General features: G+C 56.5%; 2 protein-coding genes across 2 annotated transcripts; one reads left to right on the plus strand and one right to left on the minus strand.

Moving 5' to 3' along the window:
- The first annotated feature begins 3,536 nt into the window (after window positions 1–3,536).
- LOC148220657 (uncharacterized) lies at window positions 3,537–14,375 on the plus strand. The gene is given in 10 exon segments (XM_088154919.1): window positions 3,537–4,117; window positions 5,485–6,418; window positions 7,172–7,361; window positions 7,363–7,532; window positions 8,369–8,770; window positions 9,698–9,957; window positions 11,465–11,591; window positions 12,760–12,914; window positions 13,710–13,908; window positions 14,191–14,375. Coding segments are annotated over 10 exon segments (3,138 nt in total). The 5' UTR covers window positions 3,537–3,601.
- Window positions 14,376–18,421: 4,046 nt separating this feature from the next.
- On the minus strand, window positions 18,422–22,456 carry LOC148220658 (2-hydroxyacyl-CoA lyase 2-like). The gene is given in 7 exon segments (XM_088154921.1): window positions 18,422–18,775; window positions 19,357–19,462; window positions 20,396–20,410; window positions 20,412–20,468; window positions 20,917–20,987; window positions 21,636–21,805; window positions 22,386–22,456. Coding segments are annotated over 7 exon segments (717 nt in total). The 3' UTR covers window positions 18,422–18,548.
- Window positions 22,457–22,812: the final 356 nt, after the last annotated feature.

Below are 22,812 nucleotides of genomic sequence, written 5' to 3' on the forward strand. Positions count from 1 at the left end.
TTCTGAATTTTTGGGGTCAAATTCGGGGATTTTGGGGTGAAACTCTGATTTTTTGGGGTCAAAATCTGAATTTTTGGGGAGAAATTCTGAAATTTTAGGGCAAAATTCGGGGATTTTTGGGGTCAAAATCCCAAATTTTTACCTGAAAATTCCCAATTTTTTTAATAAAATCCCCGAATTTTTGGGCTTAAATCCCAAATTTTTGGTTTAAATCCCGATTTTTTTTTTTTGCCTAAAAATCTCGATTTTTTTGGATAAAATCCCCCAATTTTTTGGTTTAAATCCCAAATTTTTGCCTAAAAAACCCCAAATTTTTTAATAAAAAATCCCAAATTTTTGGATTTCGATCCGAATTTTTGGGTTTAAATCTCAAATTCTTGAGTTCCAATCCCGAATTTTTGCCTAAAAATCCAATTTTTGGCTAAAAATCCCTTTTTTTTTTTTTTTTTAATAAAACCCCCAAATTTTTCTGTTTAAATCCCGAATTTTTGGGTTTAAATCCCGAATTTTTGGGTTTAAATTCAAATTTTTGCCTAAAAATCCCAAATTTTTGTCTAAAAATCCCAATTTTTTTTAATAAAATCCCCGATTTTTTGTGTTTAAATCCCGAATTTTTGGATAAAAATCTCTTTTTTTTTTTTTTTTTTTAATCTAGGCCCCAAATCTTTGCCTACAAATCCCAAATTTTTTCATAAAATCCCACATTTTTGGATTTAAATCCCGGATTTTTGGTTAAATCCCCAAATTTTTGGGTTTAAATCCAAATTTTGATTTTTCTCCCCCAATTTTGAATTTTTCGCCCCCAAATTTTGGTTTTAAATCCCAAAATTTTGAATTTTTCTCCCAAAATTTTGAATTTTTCCTCCCAATTTTTGGCTTTAAATCCCTAAATTTTTGGGTTTAAATCCCGAATTTTGGATAAAAATCTCTCTTTTTTTTTTTTTTTTTTTTTTTTTAATCTAGGCCCCAAATCTTTGCCTACAAATCCCAAATTTTTTCATAAAATCCCCACATTTTTGGATTTAAATCCCGGATTTTTGGTTTTAAATCCCCAATTTTTGGTTTTAAATCCCAAATTTTGAATTTTTCACCCCAATTTTGAATTTTTCCGCCCCCAAATTTTTGGTTTTAAATCCCAAAATTTTGAATTTTTCTCCCAAAATTTTGAATTTTTCCCCCCAATTTTTGGTCCCAGCCCGAATTTTGAATTTTTTTCCTCCCAATTTTTGGCTTTAAATCCCCAATTTTGGCTTTAAATCCCTAAATTTTTGGGTTTAAATCCCGAATTTTGAAATTTTCCCCCCAAATTTTGAATTTTTCCCCCCAATTTTTCTCCCCACCCGAATTTCGGGCCCCGGCTCCGCTCGGGCTCCCCCGAGTTGAGAATTTGAATTTTTTTTTTTTTTTTTTATTTTTATTTTTATTTTTCTCACCCCAAATCCTCCTCGGCCCCTCCCCCCCCCGCTCTCATTTCCCCTTTTTTGGGTTTTTTTTTACCCAAAATCCGCGCGGGGGCGGCGCCGTCGCTTCCTCCCGCATTTCCGCAAATTTCGGCTCAAATTTCGCGCTTTTCTTTTTTTTTTTTTTTCCTTTTTTTAATTATTTTGGACGATTGTTCAAGGCCAAAAAAATGAAAAATCAAAATTTGATTGAAAAAAAAAAATTTTATTAATTGTGTTTAATTTTATCATTTTCATTTTTGACGTTTTGATTTAATTCGGATTTAATTTGGATTTAATTTGGATTTATTTGGATTTATTTGATTTATTTGGATTTAATTTGGATTTATTTTGGATTTATTTGGATTTAATTTGGATTTAATTTGGATTAATTCGATTTAATTTGATCTACTTTGATTTAATTTGATTTAATTTTTTAATCTAATTTTTATTTCATTTGATTTATTTGGATTAATTTTGATTTCATTGGATTTCATTTTTATTTAATTTAATTATGATCAAATTTTAATTGAGCAATGGCAAAAATCTCCAAAAATCCCCCTAAAAAAATAAAAAATTTAAAAAAAAATCGGAAAAAAAATCAAAATCTTCCCCCGCCTCAGGGCTGCCAGATTTTATTTTATTTTATTTTATTTTATTTTATTTTACTTTATTTTATTTTATTTTACTTTGATTTTATTTTATTTTTTTTATTTTTGTTTTATTTTATTTATTTTACTTTATTTTATTTTATTTTATTTTATTTTATTTTTATTTTATTTTTTATTTTTATTTTATTTTTATTTTTATTTTATTTTACTTTATTTCATTTAATTTCATTTTATTTTATTTTGTTTTATTTTATTTTATTTACTTTATTTCATTTTATTTCATTTTATTTTATTTCATTTCATTTCATTTCATTTTTTTTTTATTTTTATTTCATTTTTAACTTGATTTTCCCTTTTTTAAACTTTTTTTGGGGGGGGCAGATTTTCTTTTTTCTTTTTTTTTTTTTTTTTTAAATGCTGTACCCAGATGTGAATTCCCCCATTCCAGATGTGAAACCACCCCCCCCCCCCAGATGTTTTCCCCACTTCCCGACTCCGCCTGGATCCGCTCCAGGAATTCCTTCCCCCCATTCCAGGAGTTCAAACCCGATTCCAGATGTGGAAATTCCCATCCCAGGGGTCTCTAGCCCCGATCCAGATGTGAAATCCACCCCCAAATCCAGATGTTCCGCCCCTCCCCGCCATTCCCGACTCCGCCTGGATCCGCTCCAGGAATTCCTCCCCCCCCCCTCCCCAATTCCAGGAGTCCCAAACCCCGATCCAGATGTGAATCCCCCCATTCCAGATGTGGAAATTCCCATTCCGGGGGTCTCTAGCCCCGATCCAGATGCGGAGCCTCCCCCGATCCAGATGTTGCCGCCTCTCTGTCCCGTTCCGGCCTCCTGCTGGATCCGCTCCAGAAATTCCTCCCTCCCCAATTCCAGGAGTCCCAAACCCCGATTCCAGATGTGAATTCCCCCATTCCAGATGTGAATTCCCCCATTCCAGGGCTCCGTAACCCATCCCAGATGTGAAAAACCCCGATCCAGATGTGAACTTCCCCCCGCCCCAGATGTTCCGGCCTCTCCCTCCCGTTCCGACCTCCGCCTGGATCCGCTCCAGGAATTTCTTCCCCCCCAATTCCAGGAGTTCAAACCCCGATTCCAGATGTGGAAATTTCCATTCCGGGGGTCTCTAGCCCCGATCCAGATGTGGAACCCCCCGTTCCCCGATCCAGATGTTGCCGCCCGTCCGCGCCGTTCCGGACTCCGCCTGGATCCGCTCCAGGAATTCCTCCCCCCCCCCCAATTCCAGGAGTCCCAAACCCCGATCCAAGCTGTGAATTCCCCCCATTCCAGATGTGGAAATTTCCATTCCGGGGGTCTCTAGCCCCGATCCAGATGTGGAAAACCCGATCCAGATGTGGAACCACCCCGTTCCCCGATCCAGATGTTGCCGCCTGTCCGCGCCGTTCCGGACTCCGCCTGGATCCGCTCCAGGAATTCCTCCCCCCCCCCCAATTCCAGGAGTCCCAAACCCCGATCCAGATGTGAATCCCCCCATTCCAGATGTGGAAATTTCCCATTCCGGGGGTCTCTAGCCCCGATCCAGATGTGGAACCCCCGTTCCCCGATCCAGATGTTGCCGCCTCTCTGTCCCGTTCCGGCCTCCGCCTGGATCCGCTCCAGGAATTCCTTCCACCATTCCAGGAGTCCCAAACCCCGATCCAGATGTGAATCCCCCCCCATTCCAGATGTGGAAATTCCCATTCCGGGGGTCTCTAGCCCCGATCCAGATGTGGAACCCCCCCCGATCCAGATGTTGCCGCCCGTCCCTCCCGTTCCGGACTACAGCTCCCGGCAGCGCTGCCCGCGGCAGGAATTGAATTCGATTATCCCAGGAATTGAATTATCCCAGGAATTCGCGGCCGTCCCGGGATGGCGCCGCCGCCGCCCCGGGGCCTTTCCCTCTGAATTCCCCAAAAAAAAAAAAAAAATTGAAATTTCCCCAAATTTCCCGGAATTTCTCCCCAAAAATTCCCCCCAAAGTCCGCGGCGGGGATGGCGGAGCCGCTGCTGCGCCGCGCTCTGTCCCGGCTCCGGCCGCGCCGCCAGGCCCAGGGAGCAGGTAACGGGAAATTTGGGGGGGAAAAAGGGAGATTTTGGGAAAAAATGGGAGGTTTGGGGGAGAAAAGGAGATTTTGGGAAAAAAATGGGGAAATTTGGGGGAAAAAAGGGGGGGAAAAAGGGGAAATATGGCCAAAAAAAGGGGAAATTTGGGGGGGAAAAAAGGAGATTTTGGGAAAAAATGGGGAAATTTGGGGGAAAAGGGAGATTTTGGGAAAAAAAGGGGAGGTTTGGGGAAAAATGGGGAGGTTTGGGGGGAAAAAAAGGGGAGATTTGGGCAAAAAAAGGGGAAATTTGGGGGGAAAAGGGAGATTTTGGGAAAAAATGGGAAGATTTTGGGAAAAAATGGGGAGGTTTTGGGGGAAAAAGGGGGGGGAGGGGAAATATGGCCAAAAAAAGGGGAAATTTGGGGGGAAAAAGGGAGATTTTGGGAAAAAATGGGGAAATTTGGGGGAAAAAAGGGGGAAAAAAGGGGAGATTTGGGAAAAAAAAGGGGAAATTTGGGGGGGAAAAAAGGAGATTTTGGGAAAAAATGGGGAAATTTGGGGGAAAAGGGAGATTTTGGGAAAAAAAGGGGAGGTTTGGGGAAAAATTGGGAGGTTTGGGGGAAAAAAAGGGGAGATTTGGGCAAAAAAAGGGGAAATTTGGGCAAAAAAAGGGAGATTTTGGGAAAAAAAGGGGAAATTTGGGGGAAAAAAGGGGGGGGGAAAGGGGAAATATGGCCAAAAAAAAGGGGAAATTTGGGGGGAAAAGGGAGATTTTGGGAAAAAATGGGTGGTTTGGGGTTAAAAAGGGGGAGATTTGGGGAAAAATGGGGAAATTTGGGGAGAAAAAGGAGGGGAAAGAGGAAATTTGGGGGGAAAAGAGAGATTTTGGGAAAAAAGGGAGATTTTGGGAAAAATGGGGAGGTTTGGGGGAAAAAAGGGGGAAAAAAGGGGAGATTTGGGCAAAAAAAGGGGAAATTTGGGGGAAAAAGGGAGATTTGGGGAAAAAAGGGGGGAGGAAGGGGAAATTTGGGGAGAGAAAAAGGGGGAAAAGGGGAAATTTGGGGAAGGGGGGGGTGGGGAGGGGGAGAATTCGGGAATGGGACCCCAAATTTCCCCCAAATTTTCCCCTAAAAGGGAAATTCCCAGGATGGGACCCGCGGGAATGGGAAAATTCGGGAATGGGGAAATTTCGGGAATGGGACCCCCTCCCCCAAAAACGACACCCCCCACACCCCCAAAAAAAGGAACCCCCACCCTCAGGATGGGACCCCCCAAAAATCAGGATGGGACCCCCACCCCAAAAATCAGGGACCCCCCCCACCCCCAAATGACCCCTCCCCTCCCCCCCCCCTCATTTTTGGGGTCCCTTTTGGGGTTTCAGGGGGGTCCGGTCGGAGCGAGGAGCCCCAAAATCGGCAAAGGGAGCCCCAAAATCATCTCGAGGAACCCCAAAATCGCCTCGGAGAGCCCCAAAATCACCGAGGGGATCCCAAAAATCGCCGCGGGGAGCCCCGAAATCATCAAAGGGAGCCCCAAAATCTTCGAAGGGAGCCCCGAAATCGGCACGAGGAGCCCCAAAATCATCTCGAGGAACCCCAAAATCGCCTCGGAGAGCCCCAAAATAACTTCGGGGAACCCCAAAATCGCTGCAGGGAGCCCCAAAATCGCTTCGAGGATCCCAAAAATCGCTTCGATGAGCCCCAAAATCACCTCGGAGAGCCCCAAAACCGCCACGGGGATCCCCAAAATCGCTTCGGGGCACCCCAAAATCTTTCCGGGGAACCCCAAAATGAGCACAAGGAGCCCCAAAATAACTTCGGGGATCCCAAAAAACTTTTCGAGGAGCCCCAAAATCTCTTCGGGGATCCCCAAAATCGCCTCGGGGCACCCCAAAATCAGCACAAGGAGCCCCAAAACCTTTCCGGGGATCCCCAAAATCGCCTCGGGGCTCCCCCAAATCTCTCCGAGCGCCCCCAAAACCGAGGCGCGGAGCCCGAGGGGAGCGAGGCCGAGTCCGGGAGGGGCTCCCCGAATTTGGGGGGGGGTCCTGGGAGACCCCCCGGGCCCGGCTCGTACCTGCAGAGCCTGGAGCGCAGCAGCCGGAGCTGGCTGCTGGCCACCAAGGGGACACACGACACCAGCGCCACCAGGGCCCACCAGGGCCACCAGGGCCACCAGGGCCACCAGGGAGGGCGACAAGGGAGGCGACATCTGGTACAACCCCATCCCCGAGGAGGAGGAGGAGGAGCAGAGGGGGGGAGCCCCCCGAAATGTGGGGACAACGGAGGAGGAGGAGGAGGAGGAGGAAGAGGAGGGTGAGGGAGGGGACAGAGCGGGGGGAGGGGACATTGTCCTGAGTCCGGGTCACCCTTCCCAGTATCCCCAGTTCCCCCCGAGCCCCCTCCCCATCATTCCCAGTATCCCCCGAGCCCCCCTCCCCACCATTCCCAGTAGCCCCCAGTTCCCCCAAAATCCCCTCCCCACCATTCCCAGTGTTCCCAGTTCTGCCCCTGGCCCTCCCAATTCCCCCCGAGCCCCCTCCCCATCATTCCCAGTCTCCCCAGAGTCCCCTCCCCACCATTCCCAGTTCCCCCCCGAGCCCCCTCCCCATCATTCCCAGTATCCCCCGAGCCCCCTCCCCACCATTCCCAGTGCTCCCAATGCTGCCCCCGGCCTTCCCAGTGCCCCTTAGCCCCCTCCCCACCATTCCCAGTAGCCCCAGTTCCCCCAAAATCCCCTCCCCACCATTCCCAGTGCTCCCAGTTCTGCCCCTGGCCCTCCCAATTCCCCCCGAGCCCCCTCCCCACCATTCCCAGTCCCCCCCAGTCCCACCCCCAGTGCCCCCAGTTCCCCCTCTAATCCCCTCCCCACTATTCCCACTGCCCCCAGACCCCTCCCCACCATTCCCAGTGCCCCCAAGCCCCCCTCCCCATCATTCCCAGTTCTGCTCCCGGCCCTCCCAGTTCCCCTTAATTCCTTCCCCACCATTCCCAGTTTCCCCCCAAGCCCCACCCCCAGTGCTCCCAGCGCCCCCTCCCCCCTGACCCGTGTCCCCCCCCTCCCCACAGGGACACCTCCAGCCCCCTCCTCACCCCCCAGCCCGAGCCGCCCCCTCCCCAAACTTCGCCCCCCGGGTCCGGTTCGGCGCCTTTCGCTGAAGATGAAAAAACTCCCGGAGCTGAGACGGAAACTGAGCTTGAGAATCCCGCGGGGGCCAAACCCAACATCTGGAATGCCAACATCTGGAATGCCAACATCTGGAATCCCGGAACGTCATCAGCCGGTACCACCTGGACAGCAGCGTGGCCTGGGCACTGCCCGGAGCCGGAGCCGGAGCCGGAGCCGCCCGCACCGGGAACCGCAGCCACGGCCACTGCCCCGAACTGCCCGGCCCGGCCGGGGGGCCTGGAGGTCCTGGAAGTCCCGAAGGTTCTGGAAGTCTCGGGGGTCTCGGGGGTTCTGGGGGTTCTGGAGGTCTTGGGGGTCCTGGGAGTTTTGGAGGTCCTGGAAGTCCCGAAGGTCTTGGGAGTCTCGGGGGGTCTTGGGGGTTCTGGAGGTTCTGGAAGTCCCGAAGGTCCTGAAAGTCTCGGGGGTCTTGGAGGTTCTGGAGGTCTTGGGGGTCTCGGGGATTCTGGGGGTCCTGGAAGTCTCAGGGGTCCCGGGGGTTCTGGAGGTCTCGGGGGTCCTGAAGGTTCTGGAGGTCTCGGGGGTCTTGGGGGTTCTGGGGGTCCTGGAAGTCCCGGGGGTCTCAGGGTTCTCCGGGGTCTTGGAGGTCCTAGAATTCCTGGAAGTCTCGGGGGTCTCGGGAGTTCTGGAGGTCCTGGAGGTTCTGGAAATCTTGGGGGTCTCAGGAGTTCTGGAAGTCCTGGAGGTCCCGGGGTTCCTGGAGGTCCTGGAAATCTCAGGGGTTCTGGGGGTTCTGGAGATCCTTAAAGTCTTGGGGGTCCCGGGGGTTTGGAGGTCCGGGAAGTTCTGGAAGTCCCGACGGTCCAGGAAGTCTCGGGAGTCTCGGGGGGTCTGGAGGTTCCAGAGGTCCCGGGGGTCCCGGGGGTTCTGGAAGTTCTCGAAGTCCCGAAGGTCCTGGGATTCTCTGGGGTCTTGGGGGTTCTGGAGGTTCTGGAGGTCTTGGGGGTCCTGGGAGTCTCGAGGGTTCTGGAGGTCCTGGAAGTCTCGGGGGTCTCGAGGGTTCTGGAGATTCCGGGAGTTCTGGAGGTCCTGGAAGTCCAGGAAATCCAGGGGTCCTGGAAGTCCCGGCCGTTCCGCAGGTCCTGGAAGTGCCGGAACTCCCGAATCTCCTACAAATCCTCCTGGAAGTCCCGATTTGGATTTGGGCTCGTTCCGCCCTTACTGGACCCCCTCAATCCCCCCTTCCTCCTCCTCCTCCTCCTCCTCCTCCTCCCTGTCCGGACTCCTCAATGTCCAGTTCCGAGCTTTAACCCCAGCGTGGCCGGAGAGAATTTTTTTCGTCCTTCACGTGGACGGGAAGGGCCGAGCCCGGACCTCGCCGCTGCCGGGAGGGGCCGAACTCGTGCGTTTGGGCCACAGCTTCAACCTGGAGCTGGACCGGGCCGGGCTGCTCAGCGTGGCCGTGCTGGCCTGGCTCGGCCCGGGCCGCCGGAGCCGCCTGCTGGGACACGGAGCTGTGCGCCTGGAGAGCGTCTTTGAAGGTATTTTGGGGGATTTTTGGGGAATTTTGGGAGTTTTGGGGTATGGGAGATCCTAAATCAGTGCGGCCGTGCTGGCCTGGCTCGGCCCGGGCCAGGATTCACCTGCTGGGACACGGAGCTGTGGGGCTGGGGAGCGTCTTTGAAGGTAATTTGGGGGGTATTGTTTGTTTTTTTTAATTTTTGGGGTTTTTTGGAGTTTTTATTGGGAATTTTTGGGGTTTTTTGGGAGTTTTGGGGTTTGGGATATCCCAAATCAGCGCGGCCGTGCTGGTCTGGCTCGGCCCGGGCCAGGATTCACCTGGTGGGACACGGAGCTGTGGGGCTGGGGAGAATCTCTGAAGGGATTTGGGGGAGTTTTGGGATTTTTTGGGAGGGTTTTGGAGATTTTGGGGTTTTTTTTGAGGTTTTTGGGGGATTTTGGGGGGGTTTTGGGGTTTTTTTTGGTGTTTTGGGGTTTCAGGGATTTTTGGGGGGGCTCGGGGGGGTCACGGTGGGAAATTCCCGCCCTTTGGTGTCCGGGTGTCCCTCTGTCCCCATGGCTGTCCCTGATTGTCTGTCTGTCTGTCCCTGATTGTCTGTCTGTCTGTCCCTGGTGTCCCTCTGTCCCAGGTGTCCGTCTGTCTGTCTGTCCCCATGGCTGGCTGGCTGTCCCTGGTGTCCCTCTGTCCCCCTGATGTCCGTCTGTCTGTCCCTGGTGTCTGTCTGTCTGTCTGTCCCTGATGTGTCTGTCTGTCCCTGATGTCCCTCTGTCCGTCTGTCTGTCCCTGATCTGTCCGTCTGTCTGTCCCTGATGTCCCTCTGTCTGTCTGTCTGTCTGTCGCAGGTGGCCCCAGGCAGTCCCTGGTGTCCGTCTGTCTGTCCCTGATCTGTCTGTCTGTCCCTGATGTCCCTCTGTCCCCCTGATGTCTGTCTGTCTGTCTGTCGCAGGTGGCCCCAGGCAGTCCCTGGCCCTGCGGCTCCGTCCCCGGGGTGTTCTGTTCTCTGTGCTGGCCCTGGTTCCGGTTCCGGTTCCGGTTCCGGTTCGGGTTCCGGTTCCGGTTCGGGTTCCGGTTCCGGTTCCGGTTCCGGTCGGTCCCCGCGTGTTCGGGGCGGATCTGGGGGCGCTGCTGGAGCGGGAGGGGCGGCCCGGGCGGGCCCCGCTGATCGTGGACAAATGTGTGGGGGAGATCGAGCGGCGTGGGCTGAGGGTGAGTGACCATGAGTGACCAATGAGTGACCACTGAGTGACCACTGACCACTGAGTGACCCTGAGTGACCACTGACCACTGAGTGACCAATGAGTGACCCTGAGTGACCACTGAGTGACCACTGAGTGACCATGAGTGACCACTGACCACTGAGTGACCAATGAGTGACCACTGAGTGACCACTGAGTGACCACAGTGACCACGAGTGACCAATGAGTGACCACAGTGACCACTGAGTGACCACTGAGTGACCACTGACCACTGAGTGACCGCTGAGTGACCAATGAGTGACACTGAGTGACCACTGACCACTGAGTGACCACAGTGACCACTGACCAATGAGTGACCAATGAGTGACCACTGAGTGACCCTGAGTGACCAGACTGTGACCAGTGGCCATACTGTGACCATCAGTAGCCCAGTTGTGACCAGCAGTAGCCCAGCTGTGGTCAGTAGCCCACAGGTGGTCAGTAGCCCATTAGTGACGTTCAGTAGCCCACAGGTGGTCAGTAGCCCATTGGTGACGTTCAGTAGCCCAGCTGTGGTCAGTAGCCCATTGGTGACGTTCAGTAGCCCATTAGTGACGTTCAGTAGCCCAGCTGTGGTCAGTAGCCCATTGGTGACGTTCAGTAGCCCATTGGTGACGTTCAGTAGCCCACACGTGGTCAGTAGCCCAGTTGTGGTCAGTAGCCCATTGGTGACGTTCAGTAGCCCATTGGTGACGTTCAGTAGCCCAGCTGTGGTCAGTAGCCCATTGGTGACGTTCAGTAGCCCATTAGTGACGTTCAGTAGCCCAGCTGTGGTCAGTAGCCCATTGGTGACGTTCAGTAGCCCATTGGTGACGTTCAGTAGCCCACACGTGGTCAGTAGCCCAGTTGTGGTCAGTAGCCCATTGGTGACGTTCAGTAGCCCATTGGTGACGTTCAGTAGCCCACAGGTGGTCAGTAGCCCAGTTGTGGTCAGTAGCCCGTTGGTGACGTTCAGTAGCCCACAGGTGGTCAGTAGCCCACTGGTGACGTTCAGTAGCCCACAGGTGGTCAGTAGCCCACTGGTGACGTTCAGTAGCCCGTTGGTGACGTTCAGTAGCCCAGTTGTGGTCAGTAGCCCACTGGTGACGTTCAGTAGCCCACTGGTGACGTTCAGTAGCCCGTTGGTGACGTTCAGTAGCCCACAGGTGGTCAGTAGCCCGTTGGTGACGTTCAGTAGCCCACAGGTGGTCAGTAGCCCACTGGTGACGTTCAGTAGTCCGTTGGTGACGTTCAGTAGCCCATTGGTGGTCAGTAGCCCAGTTGTGACGTTCAGTAGCCCACAGGTGGTCAGTAGCCCGTTAGTGACGTTCAGTAGCCCAGCTGTGGTCAGTAGCCCAGTTGTGACGTTCAGTAGCCCAGCTGTGGTCAGTAGCCCATTGGTGACGTTCAGTAGCCCAGCTGTGGTCAGTAGCCCATTGGTGACGTTCAGTAGCCCAGCTGTGCTCAGTAGCCCATTGGTGACGTTCAGTAGCCCACAGGTGGAGGGCCTGTACCGGCTCTGTGGCTCGGCCGTGGCCAGGAGGAGGCTGCGGGCGGCGTTCGAGAGCGACAGCGCGGCCGTGAGCCTGAGCCCCAGTGAGTGGCCTGACATCAACGTGGTCACAGGTGAGGGCACACCTGGGGGACACCTGGGGACACCTGGGGGACAGCTGGGGACACCTGGGGATACCTGGGGGACACCTGGGGGACAGCTGGGGACACCTGGGGACAGCTGGGGATACCTGGGCACACCTGGGGATACCTGGGGACAGCTGGGGATACCTGGGGATACCTGGGGACACCTGGGGACACCTGGGGACACCTGGGGGACACCTGGGGATACCTGGGGACAGCTGGGGACAGCTGGGGACACCTGGGGGACAGCTGGGGACACCTGGGGATACCTGGGGGACACCTGGGGGACACCTGGGGACACCTGGGGGACACCTGGGGGACAGCTGGGGATACCTGGGGATACCTGGGGACACCTGGGGGACACCTGGGGATACCTGGGGACACCTGGGCACACCTGGGGGACACCTTGGGCACAGCTGGGAACACCTGGGCACAACTGGGGACACCTGGGCACACCTGGAGGACAGCTGGGGAAAGCTGGGCACAGCTGGGGGATACCTGGGAACACCTGGGGGACACCTTGATGGCATCTGGGGACACTTTGGGGACATGTGGGGACACCTGGAGGCATCCAGGGACACCTTGGGGACGCTTTGGGGGATTTTGGGGGTGAAAAGGGGGATTCCAATACCGAAAATGGGATCCCAGTATAAAAAAACGGGATCCTGACCCCAAACTGGGATCCTGACCCCAAACTGGGACCCCTGACCCCAAACTGGGATCCCTGACCCCAAACTGGGATCCCTGGTCCCAAACTGGGATCCTGACCCCAAACTGGGATCCCTGGTCCCAAACTGGGATCCCTGACCCCAAACTGGGATCCCTGACCCCAAACTGGGATCCCTGACCCCAGACTGGGATCCCTGGTCCCAAACTGGGATCCTGGTCCTAAACTGGAATCCCTGACCCCAGACTGGGACCCCTGACCCCAAACTGGGATCCCTGACCCCAGACTGGGACCCCAAACTGGGTCCCGTTTCTCCAGGGGTCCTGAAGGATTTCCTGCGGGAGTTGCCCTGGGCCCCAGTCCCTGACCCCAAACTGGGATCCCTGACCCCAAACTGAGATCCCTGACCCCAAACTGGGATCCCTGGTCCCAAACTGGGATCCTGACCCCAAACTGGGATCCTGACCCCAAACTGGGTCCCCGTTTCTCCAGGGGTCCTGAAGGATTTCCTGCGGGAGTTGCCGTCCCCGCTGGTTCCGCCCCGGCTGCAGCGCTCGGTGCTCGAGGCCATGGCCCAGAAATCCCAAAAATCCCAAAAAAGAGACCCCAGAGCCCTGCTGGAGTGCCTGAGACCCCCGGAGAGAAGGGTGGGAGGGGGAATAGGGTGGGATTGGGGAAGGGGATTGGGATTGGGAATGGGGGATTGGAATGCCTGAGACCCCAGAGAGGGTGGGAGTGGGAGTGGGGTTGGGGAATGGGATTGTGGGAATGGGATTGGAATTGTGAATGGGGAAATGGGGTGGGAATGGGATTGGGATTGGGAATATGGGATGGGAATGGGGGCTGGAGTGCCTGAGACCCCCGGAGAGGGTGGGAGTGGGAATGGAGAATGGGATTGGATTGGGAATATGGGATGGGAATGGGGAATGGGATTGGGAATGGGGTGGGATTGGGATTGGGGATTGGGAATGGGGAAGAGGATTGGGAATGGGATTGGGAATGGGATTGGGGAATGGGGGAATGGGAGAATGGGGAATGGGATTGGGGTTGGGATTGGGGTTGTGGGAATGGGAAGAGGATTAGGATTGGGAATGGGATTGGGATTGGTGAATGGGGAGGGAAGGTGAATGGGATTGGGAATGGGATTGGAATTGGGGTGGGATTGGGATTGTGGGAATGGGGAAATTGGGAATGTGGGATTGGGATTGGGGTGGGAATGGGGATGGGGACAATGGGGAATAGGGCTGGGGATAAGGAATGGGAAAGAGAATGGGACTGCCCAGGTGAGCGCTCAGGTGAGCATTCACTCAGGTGAGCACTCAGGTGAGTGTTCACTCAGGTGAGCACTCAGGTGAGCACAGGTGAGCACTCAGGTGAGCACAGGTGAGCGCTCCCTCAGGTGCCACCCTCGCTGACGGTGGCGCTGTCCCCGGTGTCCCCAGGCCACCCTGGGGCGGCTCCTGGCCCACCTGAGCCTGGTGGCCGCCCTGCAGCGCTGGAACCGCATGGGCCCCGCACAACCTGGCCCTGTGCCTTCGGGCCCGTGCTGCTGCCCCCGCACACCTGCACAGGTGAGCCCGGGAAGCGCCCCCCAGGACGGCATGAGGACGGAGGGGGTGGATTTCAAACAGGCACCTGGAGGTGCTGCATTACCTGCTGAGGGTGTGGCCAGGTGAGGGGACACACCTGGGGAGGCGACACACCTGGGTGGGGGAAGGGAAACCTGGGGAGGTGACAAGGGGGGGGACACACCTGGAGAGGGGACACACCTGGATGGGGGTGGGGACACCTGGATGGGGGAGGGAACACCTGGGGAGGGTCAGGGGGACACACCTGGGCAGGTGCTGGGGGCGGGGGACACACCTGGGCAGGTATCAGGGACCCCTCCCCCACTGATCCCGGGTCCCTTTTCTGTCCCTGCAGCGCCCCCGCTGCCGGCGTGGGCCCAGAGCCCCCGGGGGCGACCCCCCCCGTGGTGGCCCAGGGTGACCCCCGTGGTGGCCCAGGGTGACCCCCCCGTGGTAGCCCAGGGTGACCCCCCCGTGGTAGCCCAGGGTGACCCCCCCGTGGTGGCCCAGGGTGGACCCCCCCGTGGTGGCCCAGGGTGACCCCCCCGTGGTGGCCCGGTGGCGACCGAGGGGTCCCGAGAGCCCCCCCAGCAATCGCTACGCGGGGGATTGGAGCGTGTGCGACCCGCGGGGACAGCGCCGGGGACAGAGCGCCCCAAAAACCGCCCCAAAAACTGCCCCAAACCCCCCCAAAACTGCCCCAAAAACCGCCCCAAAACCCGCCCCAAAAACTGCCCCAAAAACTGCCCCAAACCCCCCAAAAACTGCCCCAAAAACGCCCCAAAAACTGCCCCAAAAACTGCCCCAAACCCCCCCCAAAACTGCCCCAAAACCCGCCCCAAAACCCGCCCCAAAACCCCCAAAAACCCGCCCCAAAAACTGCCCCAAAACCCGCCCCAAACCCCCCAAAACCCGCCCCCCAAACCGCCCCAAAACCCACCCCAAAACCCGCCCCAAAACCCCCAAAACCCGCCCCCAAAACTGCCCCAAACCCCCCCCAAACCCGCCCCAAACCCCCCAAAACCCGCCCCAAATCTCATCCCAAATTCCATCCCAGAACCGATCCCAAATCCCCCAAAACCAGCCCCAAATCCCATCCCAAATCCCCCCAAAACTGCCCCAAATCCCATCCCAGAACCGATCCCAAAACCCATCCCAAATCCTGCCCCCAAACCCATCCCAAATCCCCCAAAACCCGCCCCAAAACCCATCCCAAAACCCGCCAGTCCTGTCCCAAAACCCCTCCCAAATCCTGCCCCAAATTCCATCCCCAATCCCCCAAAACCCGCCCCAAAATCCATCCCAAAATCCATCCCAAATCCCACCAATCCTGCCCCAAAATCCGCCCAAAACCCCCTAAAACCGCCCCAAATCCCATCCCAAAACTCGTCCCAAACCCCGTCCCAAATCCCGACCCAAACCCCCGCCCCAAAACCCGACCCAAATCCCGCCCCAAAACCCGACCCAAATCCCGCCCCAAAACCGGCCCCCAAACCTTGCTGGGGATTTGGGGTGGGGGGCGGATTTGGGGTCGGATTTGGGTTTGGGGTCGGGGCGGGATTTGGGGTCGGATCTGGGGTCAGATTTGGGTTTGGGGTCAGATTTGGGATCGGGGCCGGATTTGGGGTCCGGGCAGGGTTTGGGGTCGGGGCTGGATTTGGGTTTGGGGTCGGAGTGGGATTTGAGTTTGGGGTCGAATTTGAGGGTCAGGGGCAGATTTGGGGCTTGATTTGGGTTTGGGATCGAATTTGGGGCAGGGGCCGGATTTGGGGTCGGGGCAGGATTTGGGGTCAGATTTGGGTTTGGGGTCAGATTTGGGGTCAGGGCTGGATTTGGGGTCGCATTTGGGGTCAGGAAGGGATTTTGGGCCCGATTTGGGTCCAGGGCCGGATTTGGGGTCAGATTTGGGGTCGGGGCCGGATTTGGGGTCAGGAAGGGATTGGGGTCGGGGCTGGATTTGGGTTTGAGGTTGAATTTGGGGCTGGATTTGGGGTCGGATTTGGGGTCGGGGCCGGATTTGGCGTCAGGAAGGGATTTGGGGTCGGGGTCAGATTTGGGGCTGGATTTGGGGTCGGGGCTGGATTTGGGTTTGAGGTTGAATTTGGGGACGGATTTGGGGTCAGGGCCGGATTTTGGGGTCAGATTCGGGGTCAGGAAAGGATTTTGGGCCCGATTTGGGTTTGGGGTCAGGGCCAGATTTGGGTTTGGGGGCAGATTTGGGTTTGGGGGCAGATTTGGGGCCGGATTTGGGGTCAGATTTGGGTTTGGGGCCGGATTTGGGGCCGGGGTCGGATTTGGGGCCGAGGTCACATTTGGGGTCGGATTTGAGGTCACATTTGGGGTCGGGGCTGGATTTGGGGTCAGATTCGGGGTCAGGAAAGGATTTTGGGCCCGATTTGGGTTTGGGGTCAGGGCCAGATTTGGGGTCAGGGCTGGATTTGGGGTCGGATTTGGGGTCACATTTGGGGTCGGATTTGGGGTCACATTTGGGGCCGGATTTGGGGTCGGATTTGGGGTCGGGGGTCGGATTTGGGGCCGGATTTGGGGCCTGGGGTCGGATTTGGGGTCACATTTGGGGCCGGATTTGGGGTCGGGGTCACATTTGGGGTCGGATTTGGGGTCGGATTTGGGGTCGGGGTCACATTTGGGGTCGGATTTGGGGTCACATTTGGGGTCAGATTTGGGGTCGGGGTCACATTTGGGGTCGGATTTGGGATCGGATTTGGGGGTCACATTTGGGGCCGGATTTGGGGCCGGATTTGGGGTCGGATTTGGGGTCGGGGTCGGATTTGGGGCCGGATTTGGGGCCGGGGTCGGATTTGGGGTCACATTTGGGGCCGGATTCGGGGCCCGGGGTCCCGGCTGACCCTGAAGGATTTCGATGCCCTGATCCGGGAGCTGGAGCGGGAGCTGGGGACAACGCCCCGGACGTGGGGCTGTGACACCGGGGGGACACCGGGGGGACATCGAGCCCCAAATCCCCCAAATCCCCTCCCCAAAATCCCCCCAAAAAAATAATAAAAAAAATTACTGTAAAAAAATCCCAAAATTTACCCAAAAATCCAAGCGTTTCTCCCCAAAAAATCGAAAAATTTCTACAAAAAATCTCCCGAATTCACCCAAATCCCCTCCCCAAAACACCCCCCAAAAATAAAAAAAAAAATCCTGGAAAAAAATCCCAAAATCTACCCCAAAAAATCCAAACGTTCTCCCAAAAAAAAAAAAAAAAAAAAATTCTGCAAAAAAATCTCCCAAATTGACCCAAATTCCCTCCCCAAAAATCCCAAATTTTCCCCAAAATTCCTCTCAAAAATCCCCAAAATCCACCCAAAATTCCCACAAAAATCTCCAAACCCCTCAAAAATAAAAAAAAATTCCCTCAAAATTCCTCCCGAAAAATCCCTAAAATTCCCCCCCAAAATCCCCAAATTTCCCCCAAAATTCCCAATTTTTTCCCCAAAATTCCTCTCAAAAATCCCCAAATTCCACCGAAAATCCCCCCAAAAAATCAAAATTTCCCACAAAAATTTTTTTCTCTAAATCCACCAATTTTTCCCTTTAAAATCCCTAAATTCCCCCCCAAAATTCCCAAAATTTCCCCCAAAATCCACCCAAAAATCCCCCCCAAAAAATCAAAAAATTCCCACCAAAAAAATCCCCCAAATCCACCCAAAAATCCCAAATTTCCCCCCAAAATCCTCCCCCTAAAAATCCAAAAACCCCCACAAAATATCCCCAAATCCACCCAAAATTCCCCCCAAAAGTCCAAATTTTCCCCAAAATTCCCCCAAATTTCCCCCAAAATTTGTCCCCCTCCCCCCCTTTGTCACTGTCCCCAAATTGTCACCAAATAAAGGACGCGGCTCTTTATTCCCACGGGGGTGGCACTGCCCAAATGTCCCCAAAATGTCCCCAAAATGTCCCAAAAGTGTCACCAAGGTGGGGTGGGGACAATCCCCAAAGTGTCCCCAAAAGTGTCACCACAGTGTCCCCAAGGGGGGGGTGGCACTGCCCAGAGTGTCCCCAGAGTGTCCCCCAAAGTGCTCCCAGTGTCACCAAAATGTCCCCAAGGGGGGGTGGCAGGGCCCAGAGTGTCCCCAGAGTGTCACGTGGGGTTGGGGACAGTGCCCAAAGTGTCACCTGCCACCCCCTGGGGTCACTCTGGGGACACTCTGGTGACACTCAGTGACTCTTGGGGACACTTGGGGACATTGGGTGACATTTGGTGACACCTGGTGACATTTGGTGGCCCTCGGTGACCTTTGGTGACCCTTGGTGACACTCGATGACATTTGGTGAACCTCGGTGGCCCTCGGTGACCCTTGGTGGCCCCTCGGTGACACCTGGTGACATTTGGTGACCCTCGGGGACCCTTGGTGAACCTCGGTGACCCTTGGTGGCCCTCGGTGACCCTTGGTGGCCCTCGGGGACATTTGGTGACCCTTGGTGGCCCTCGGTGGCCCTTGGTGACATTTGGTGACCCTTGGTGGCCCTCGGTGACATTTGGTGACCCTTGGTGACATTTGGTGACACCTGGTGACCCTCGGTGACATTTGGTGGCCCTCGGTGACCCTCGGGGACCCTCGGTGACATTTGGTGACATTTGGTGGCCCTCGGTGACCCTCGGTGGCCCTCGGTGACATTTGGTGGCCCTCGGTGGCCCTCGGTGACATTTGGTGGCCCTCGGTGACATTTGGTGGCCCTCGGGGACGCTCAGACGGACACGGAGCCCTCCCGGAAGTCGCTGGGGCCCAGGAGGGCGTTGACGAGCACGGGGTGGCCTCGGTGACACTCGGCCTGTGCCGCCCTCAGCACGGCCACCAGCCTGTCCTGGATGTCCCCAGCGCTGTCCCTGCTGTCCCCAGTTTTGTCCCCGGTGTCCCCAGGGCTGTCCAGGATGAAGCCTCGGCCTCCCAGCGCTGTCGCCACCGCGTGGTAATCTGGGGGACACAGGGGTGGCATTGTCACCATGGGGGTGGAGGGAGTGGCAGTGTCACCCTGGAGGTGGCATTGTCACCCTGGGGGTACCATTGTCACCGTCACAGGGGTGGCAGTGTCACCCTGGGGGGTGGGGGGAGTGGCAGTGTCACCCTGGGGGTGGCATTGTCACCATGGGGTGGGATTGTCAGGGGTGGCATTGTCACCCTGGGGGTGTCATTGTCACTGTCACCACGGGGTGGCACAGGGACAGTGGGGGTGGCGCTGTCACCACTGGGGTCCCCTCAGTGTCCCTTCAATCACTCGTCAGTGGTCACTCAGGGTCACTCAGTGGTCAGTGGTCAGTTGGTCAGTGGTCACTCAGTGGTCACTCAGTGGTCAGTGGTCACTCAGTGGTCAGTGGTCAGTGGTCACTCAGTGGTCAGTGGTCAGTTGGTCAGTGGTCACTCAGTGGTCAGGTGGTCACTCAGTGGTCACTCAGGGTCACTCAGTGGTCAGTTGGTCAGTGGTCAGTGGTCAGTTGGTCAGTGGTCAGTTGGTCAGTGGTCACTCAGTGGTCAGTGGTCACTCAGTGGTCACTCACCGCTGTAGCTGAGCCTGCAGCCCACGGCGCTGCCCAGCAGGGGGAGCTGCTCGCGGCTGATCTGGGTCCAGCCGGCGTCGTTCCCAACCAGAGCGATCACCGCGACCTGCGGACAGCGACGGCGACAGTGACAGTGACAGTGACACACCGGACACACCGGGACACGGGGACAGCGACAGCGACGGTGACAGTGACAGCGACAGCGACAGTGACAGTGACAGCGACGGTGACAGTGACAGCGACAGCGACAGTGACAGCGACGTGACAGTGACAGCGACAGCGACAGTGACAGCGACAGCGACAGCGACAGTGACACACCGGACACACCGGGACACGGGGACAGCGACAGCGACGGTGACAGTGACAGCGGGGACACGGGGACAGCGACAGCGACAGCGACAGCGGGGACACGGGGACAGCGACAGCGACCGGTGACAGTGACACACCGGACACACCGGGACACGGGGGACAGCGACAGCGACAGCGGGGACACACCGGACACACCGGGACAGCGACAGCGACCAGCAACAGTGACAGTGACAGCGGGGACACGGGGACACGGGGACAGCGACAGCGGGGGACAGCGACAGCGGGGACACGGGGACAGCGACAGCGACAGCGACGGTGACAGTGACAGCGGGGACACACCGGGACAGCGACAGCGGTGACACAACCGGGACAGCGACAGCGACGGTGACAGTGACACACCAGGACAGCGACAGCGGGACAGCGGGGACAGCGGGGACAGCGGGGACACGGGGACAGTGACAGCGACAGTGACAGCAGGGACACAACCGGGACAGTGACAGCGACACACCGGGACAGCGACAGCGGGGACATAAAGGGGACGTGGGGACAGGGACAGAGGTGACACAAACGGGGGACAGCGACAGGGACAGTGGGGACACAACTGGGGACAGTGGGGACAGCTGGGACAGGGACAGGGACAGGTGACAATAATGTGACAGTGACAATGACAGTGACAGGAAGAGTGACAGGACAGGTGACAGTGCCAGGTGACAATGACAGTGACAGTGACCTTGTGGCGCACGAAAGGTGTCGAACTCCATGAGGCTGAAGCCCAGCGAGCCGTCCCCGTACAGGACCCACACCTGGCAATGTCCCCCAAATGTCACCTGTGTCCCCAGAGGGTGGCCCTGGGGACCCTCCGGCCCTCCCAGTGTCCCCAGTGTCACCTCACATCCCCCCTCAATGTCCCCAATGTCCCCAATCCCCCAATGTCCCCTTGTCCCCAATGTGTCCCCATGTCCCCAATGTCGCCGTTGTCCCCAGTGTCCCTTTGTCCCCATATTGCCCCCCCATTCCCAATGTCCCCAATGTCCCCATTGTCCTCATGTCCCTCCCATTGTCCCCAATATCCTCCCCAATGTCCCCAATCCAATGTCCTCCCAATATCACCCCCAGTGTCCCCCCAATGTCCCCATGTCCCCAACATCCCCATGTCCCCGTTGTCCCCCAATGTCCCCAATCCCTCAATGTCCCCAATCCCCCAGTGTCCCCCCACTGTCCCCGCTGTCCCCCCACTGTCCCCGTTGTCACCTCAGCCTCGGGCCGGCAGAGTTTGGCCCCGAGGGCGAATCCTCCACCCACGCCCAGAGTGCCAAAGGGACCTGTGGGGACACGGGGGACACGGGGGACATCAGTGACACCACACCGGGGACACAGGGGACATCAGTGCCACCACACCGGGGACACAGGGGGACACGGGGGACATCAGTGCCACCACACCGGGGACATCAGTGACACCACACCGGGGACACGGGGGACACAGGGGACATCAGTGACACCACACCGGGGACACGGGGGACACAGGGGACATCAGTGACACCACACCGGGGACATCAGTGACACCACACCGGGGACACGGGGGACCATCAGTGCCACCACACCGGGGACATCAGTGTCACCACACCGGGGACACGGGGGACATCAGTGCCACCACACCGGGGACATCAGTGCCACCACACGGGGACATCAGTGACACCACACGGGGACACGGGGGACACAGGGGACACAGGGGACATCAGTGCCACCACACCGGGGACAGCGGGGACATCAGTGCCACCACGCTGGCCGTGTCCCCACGTGTCCCTGCAGGGTGTGGCCATGTCCCCATGCTGTCCCCAAGCTGTCCCCTCGTGTCCCCAGGTGTCCCCCCCCGGGGGTGGCCATGTCCCCAGGTGTCCCCATGCTGTCCCCAAGCTGTCCCCAGGTGTCCCCAGGTGTCCCCAGGTGTCCCCCCCCCGGGGTGGCCGTACCAGGGTCCAGCCAGGCCAGTGGCCGCCGTGGCCGCACGGTGTAGGCGGCCGTGGCTACGAAGTCGCCTCCGTCGGCCACCAGGATGCTCTGGGGGGGCAGCACCTGGTCCAGGGCCTGCAGCAGCGCCAGGGGGTTCAGGTGACACGGGGGGGGGACAGCGGCCTTGTCCCTGCGGGAAAAGGGGGGTGAGGGGGGGGTCCCGAGCCCAAAAATCCCAAAAATCCTCAATGAGGGGGGTCTGAGCACAACAATCCAAAAATTCACAGTGAGGGGGGTCTGAGCACAAAAATCCCCGAGGAGGGGCCCACCCTTGTCCCCACCCTGATGTCCCCACCCTGTCCCTGTCCCTGTCCCCGTCCCTGTCCCCATCCCTGTCATTGTCGCTGTCCCCTCACCGGTTCCTCTGCTCCTTGTCCCTGTCGCTGTCCCTGTCATTGTCGCTGTCCCTGTCCCCTCACCGGTTCCTCTGCTCCTTGTCCCTGTCGCTGTCCCTGTCATTGTCGCTGTCGCTGTCCCCTCACCGGTTTCTCTGCTCCCTGTCCCTGTCCCCTGTCCCTGTCGCTGTCCCCATCCCTGTCATTGTCCCTGTCCCCTCACCGGTTCCTCTGCTCCCTGTCCCTGTCCCCACCCTGATGTCGCTGTTGCTGTCCCCATCCCTGTCGCTGTCGCTGTCCCCTCACCGGATCCTCTGCTCCTTGTCCCTGTCCCCTGTCCCTGTCCCCATCCTGTCCCTGTCGCTGTCCCCTCACCGGATCCTCTGCTCCCTGTCCCTGTCGCTGTCCCTGTCCCTGTCATTGTCCCTGTCCCTGTCGCTGTCCATGTCCCTGTCATTGTCACTGTCCCTGTCCCCTCACCGGATCCTCTGCTCCCTGTCCCTGTCCCCATCCCTGTCCCTGTCCCCATCCCTGTCCCTGTCATTGTCCCTGTCCCTGTCATTGTCACTGTCCCCTCACCGGATCCTCTGCTCCCTGTCCCTGTCCCCATCCCTGTCCCTGTCCCCATCCCTGTCCCTGTCGCTGTCCCCTCACCGGATCCTCTGCTCCCTGTCCCTGTCGCTGTCCCTGTCCCTGTCGCTGTCCCCTCACCGGTTCCTCTGCTCCTTGTCCCTGTCCCTGTCCCTGTCCCCGTCCCTGTCCCTGTCATTGTCACTGTCGCTGTCCCCTCACCGGATCCTCT

Source organism: Sturnus vulgaris, chromosome 33 (assembly GCF_052056855.1).
Source record: "Sturnus vulgaris isolate bStuVul1 chromosome 33, bStuVul1.hap1, whole genome shotgun sequence".
Classification (NCBI taxonomy): domain Eukaryota; kingdom Metazoa; phylum Chordata; class Aves; order Passeriformes; family Sturnidae; genus Sturnus; species Sturnus vulgaris.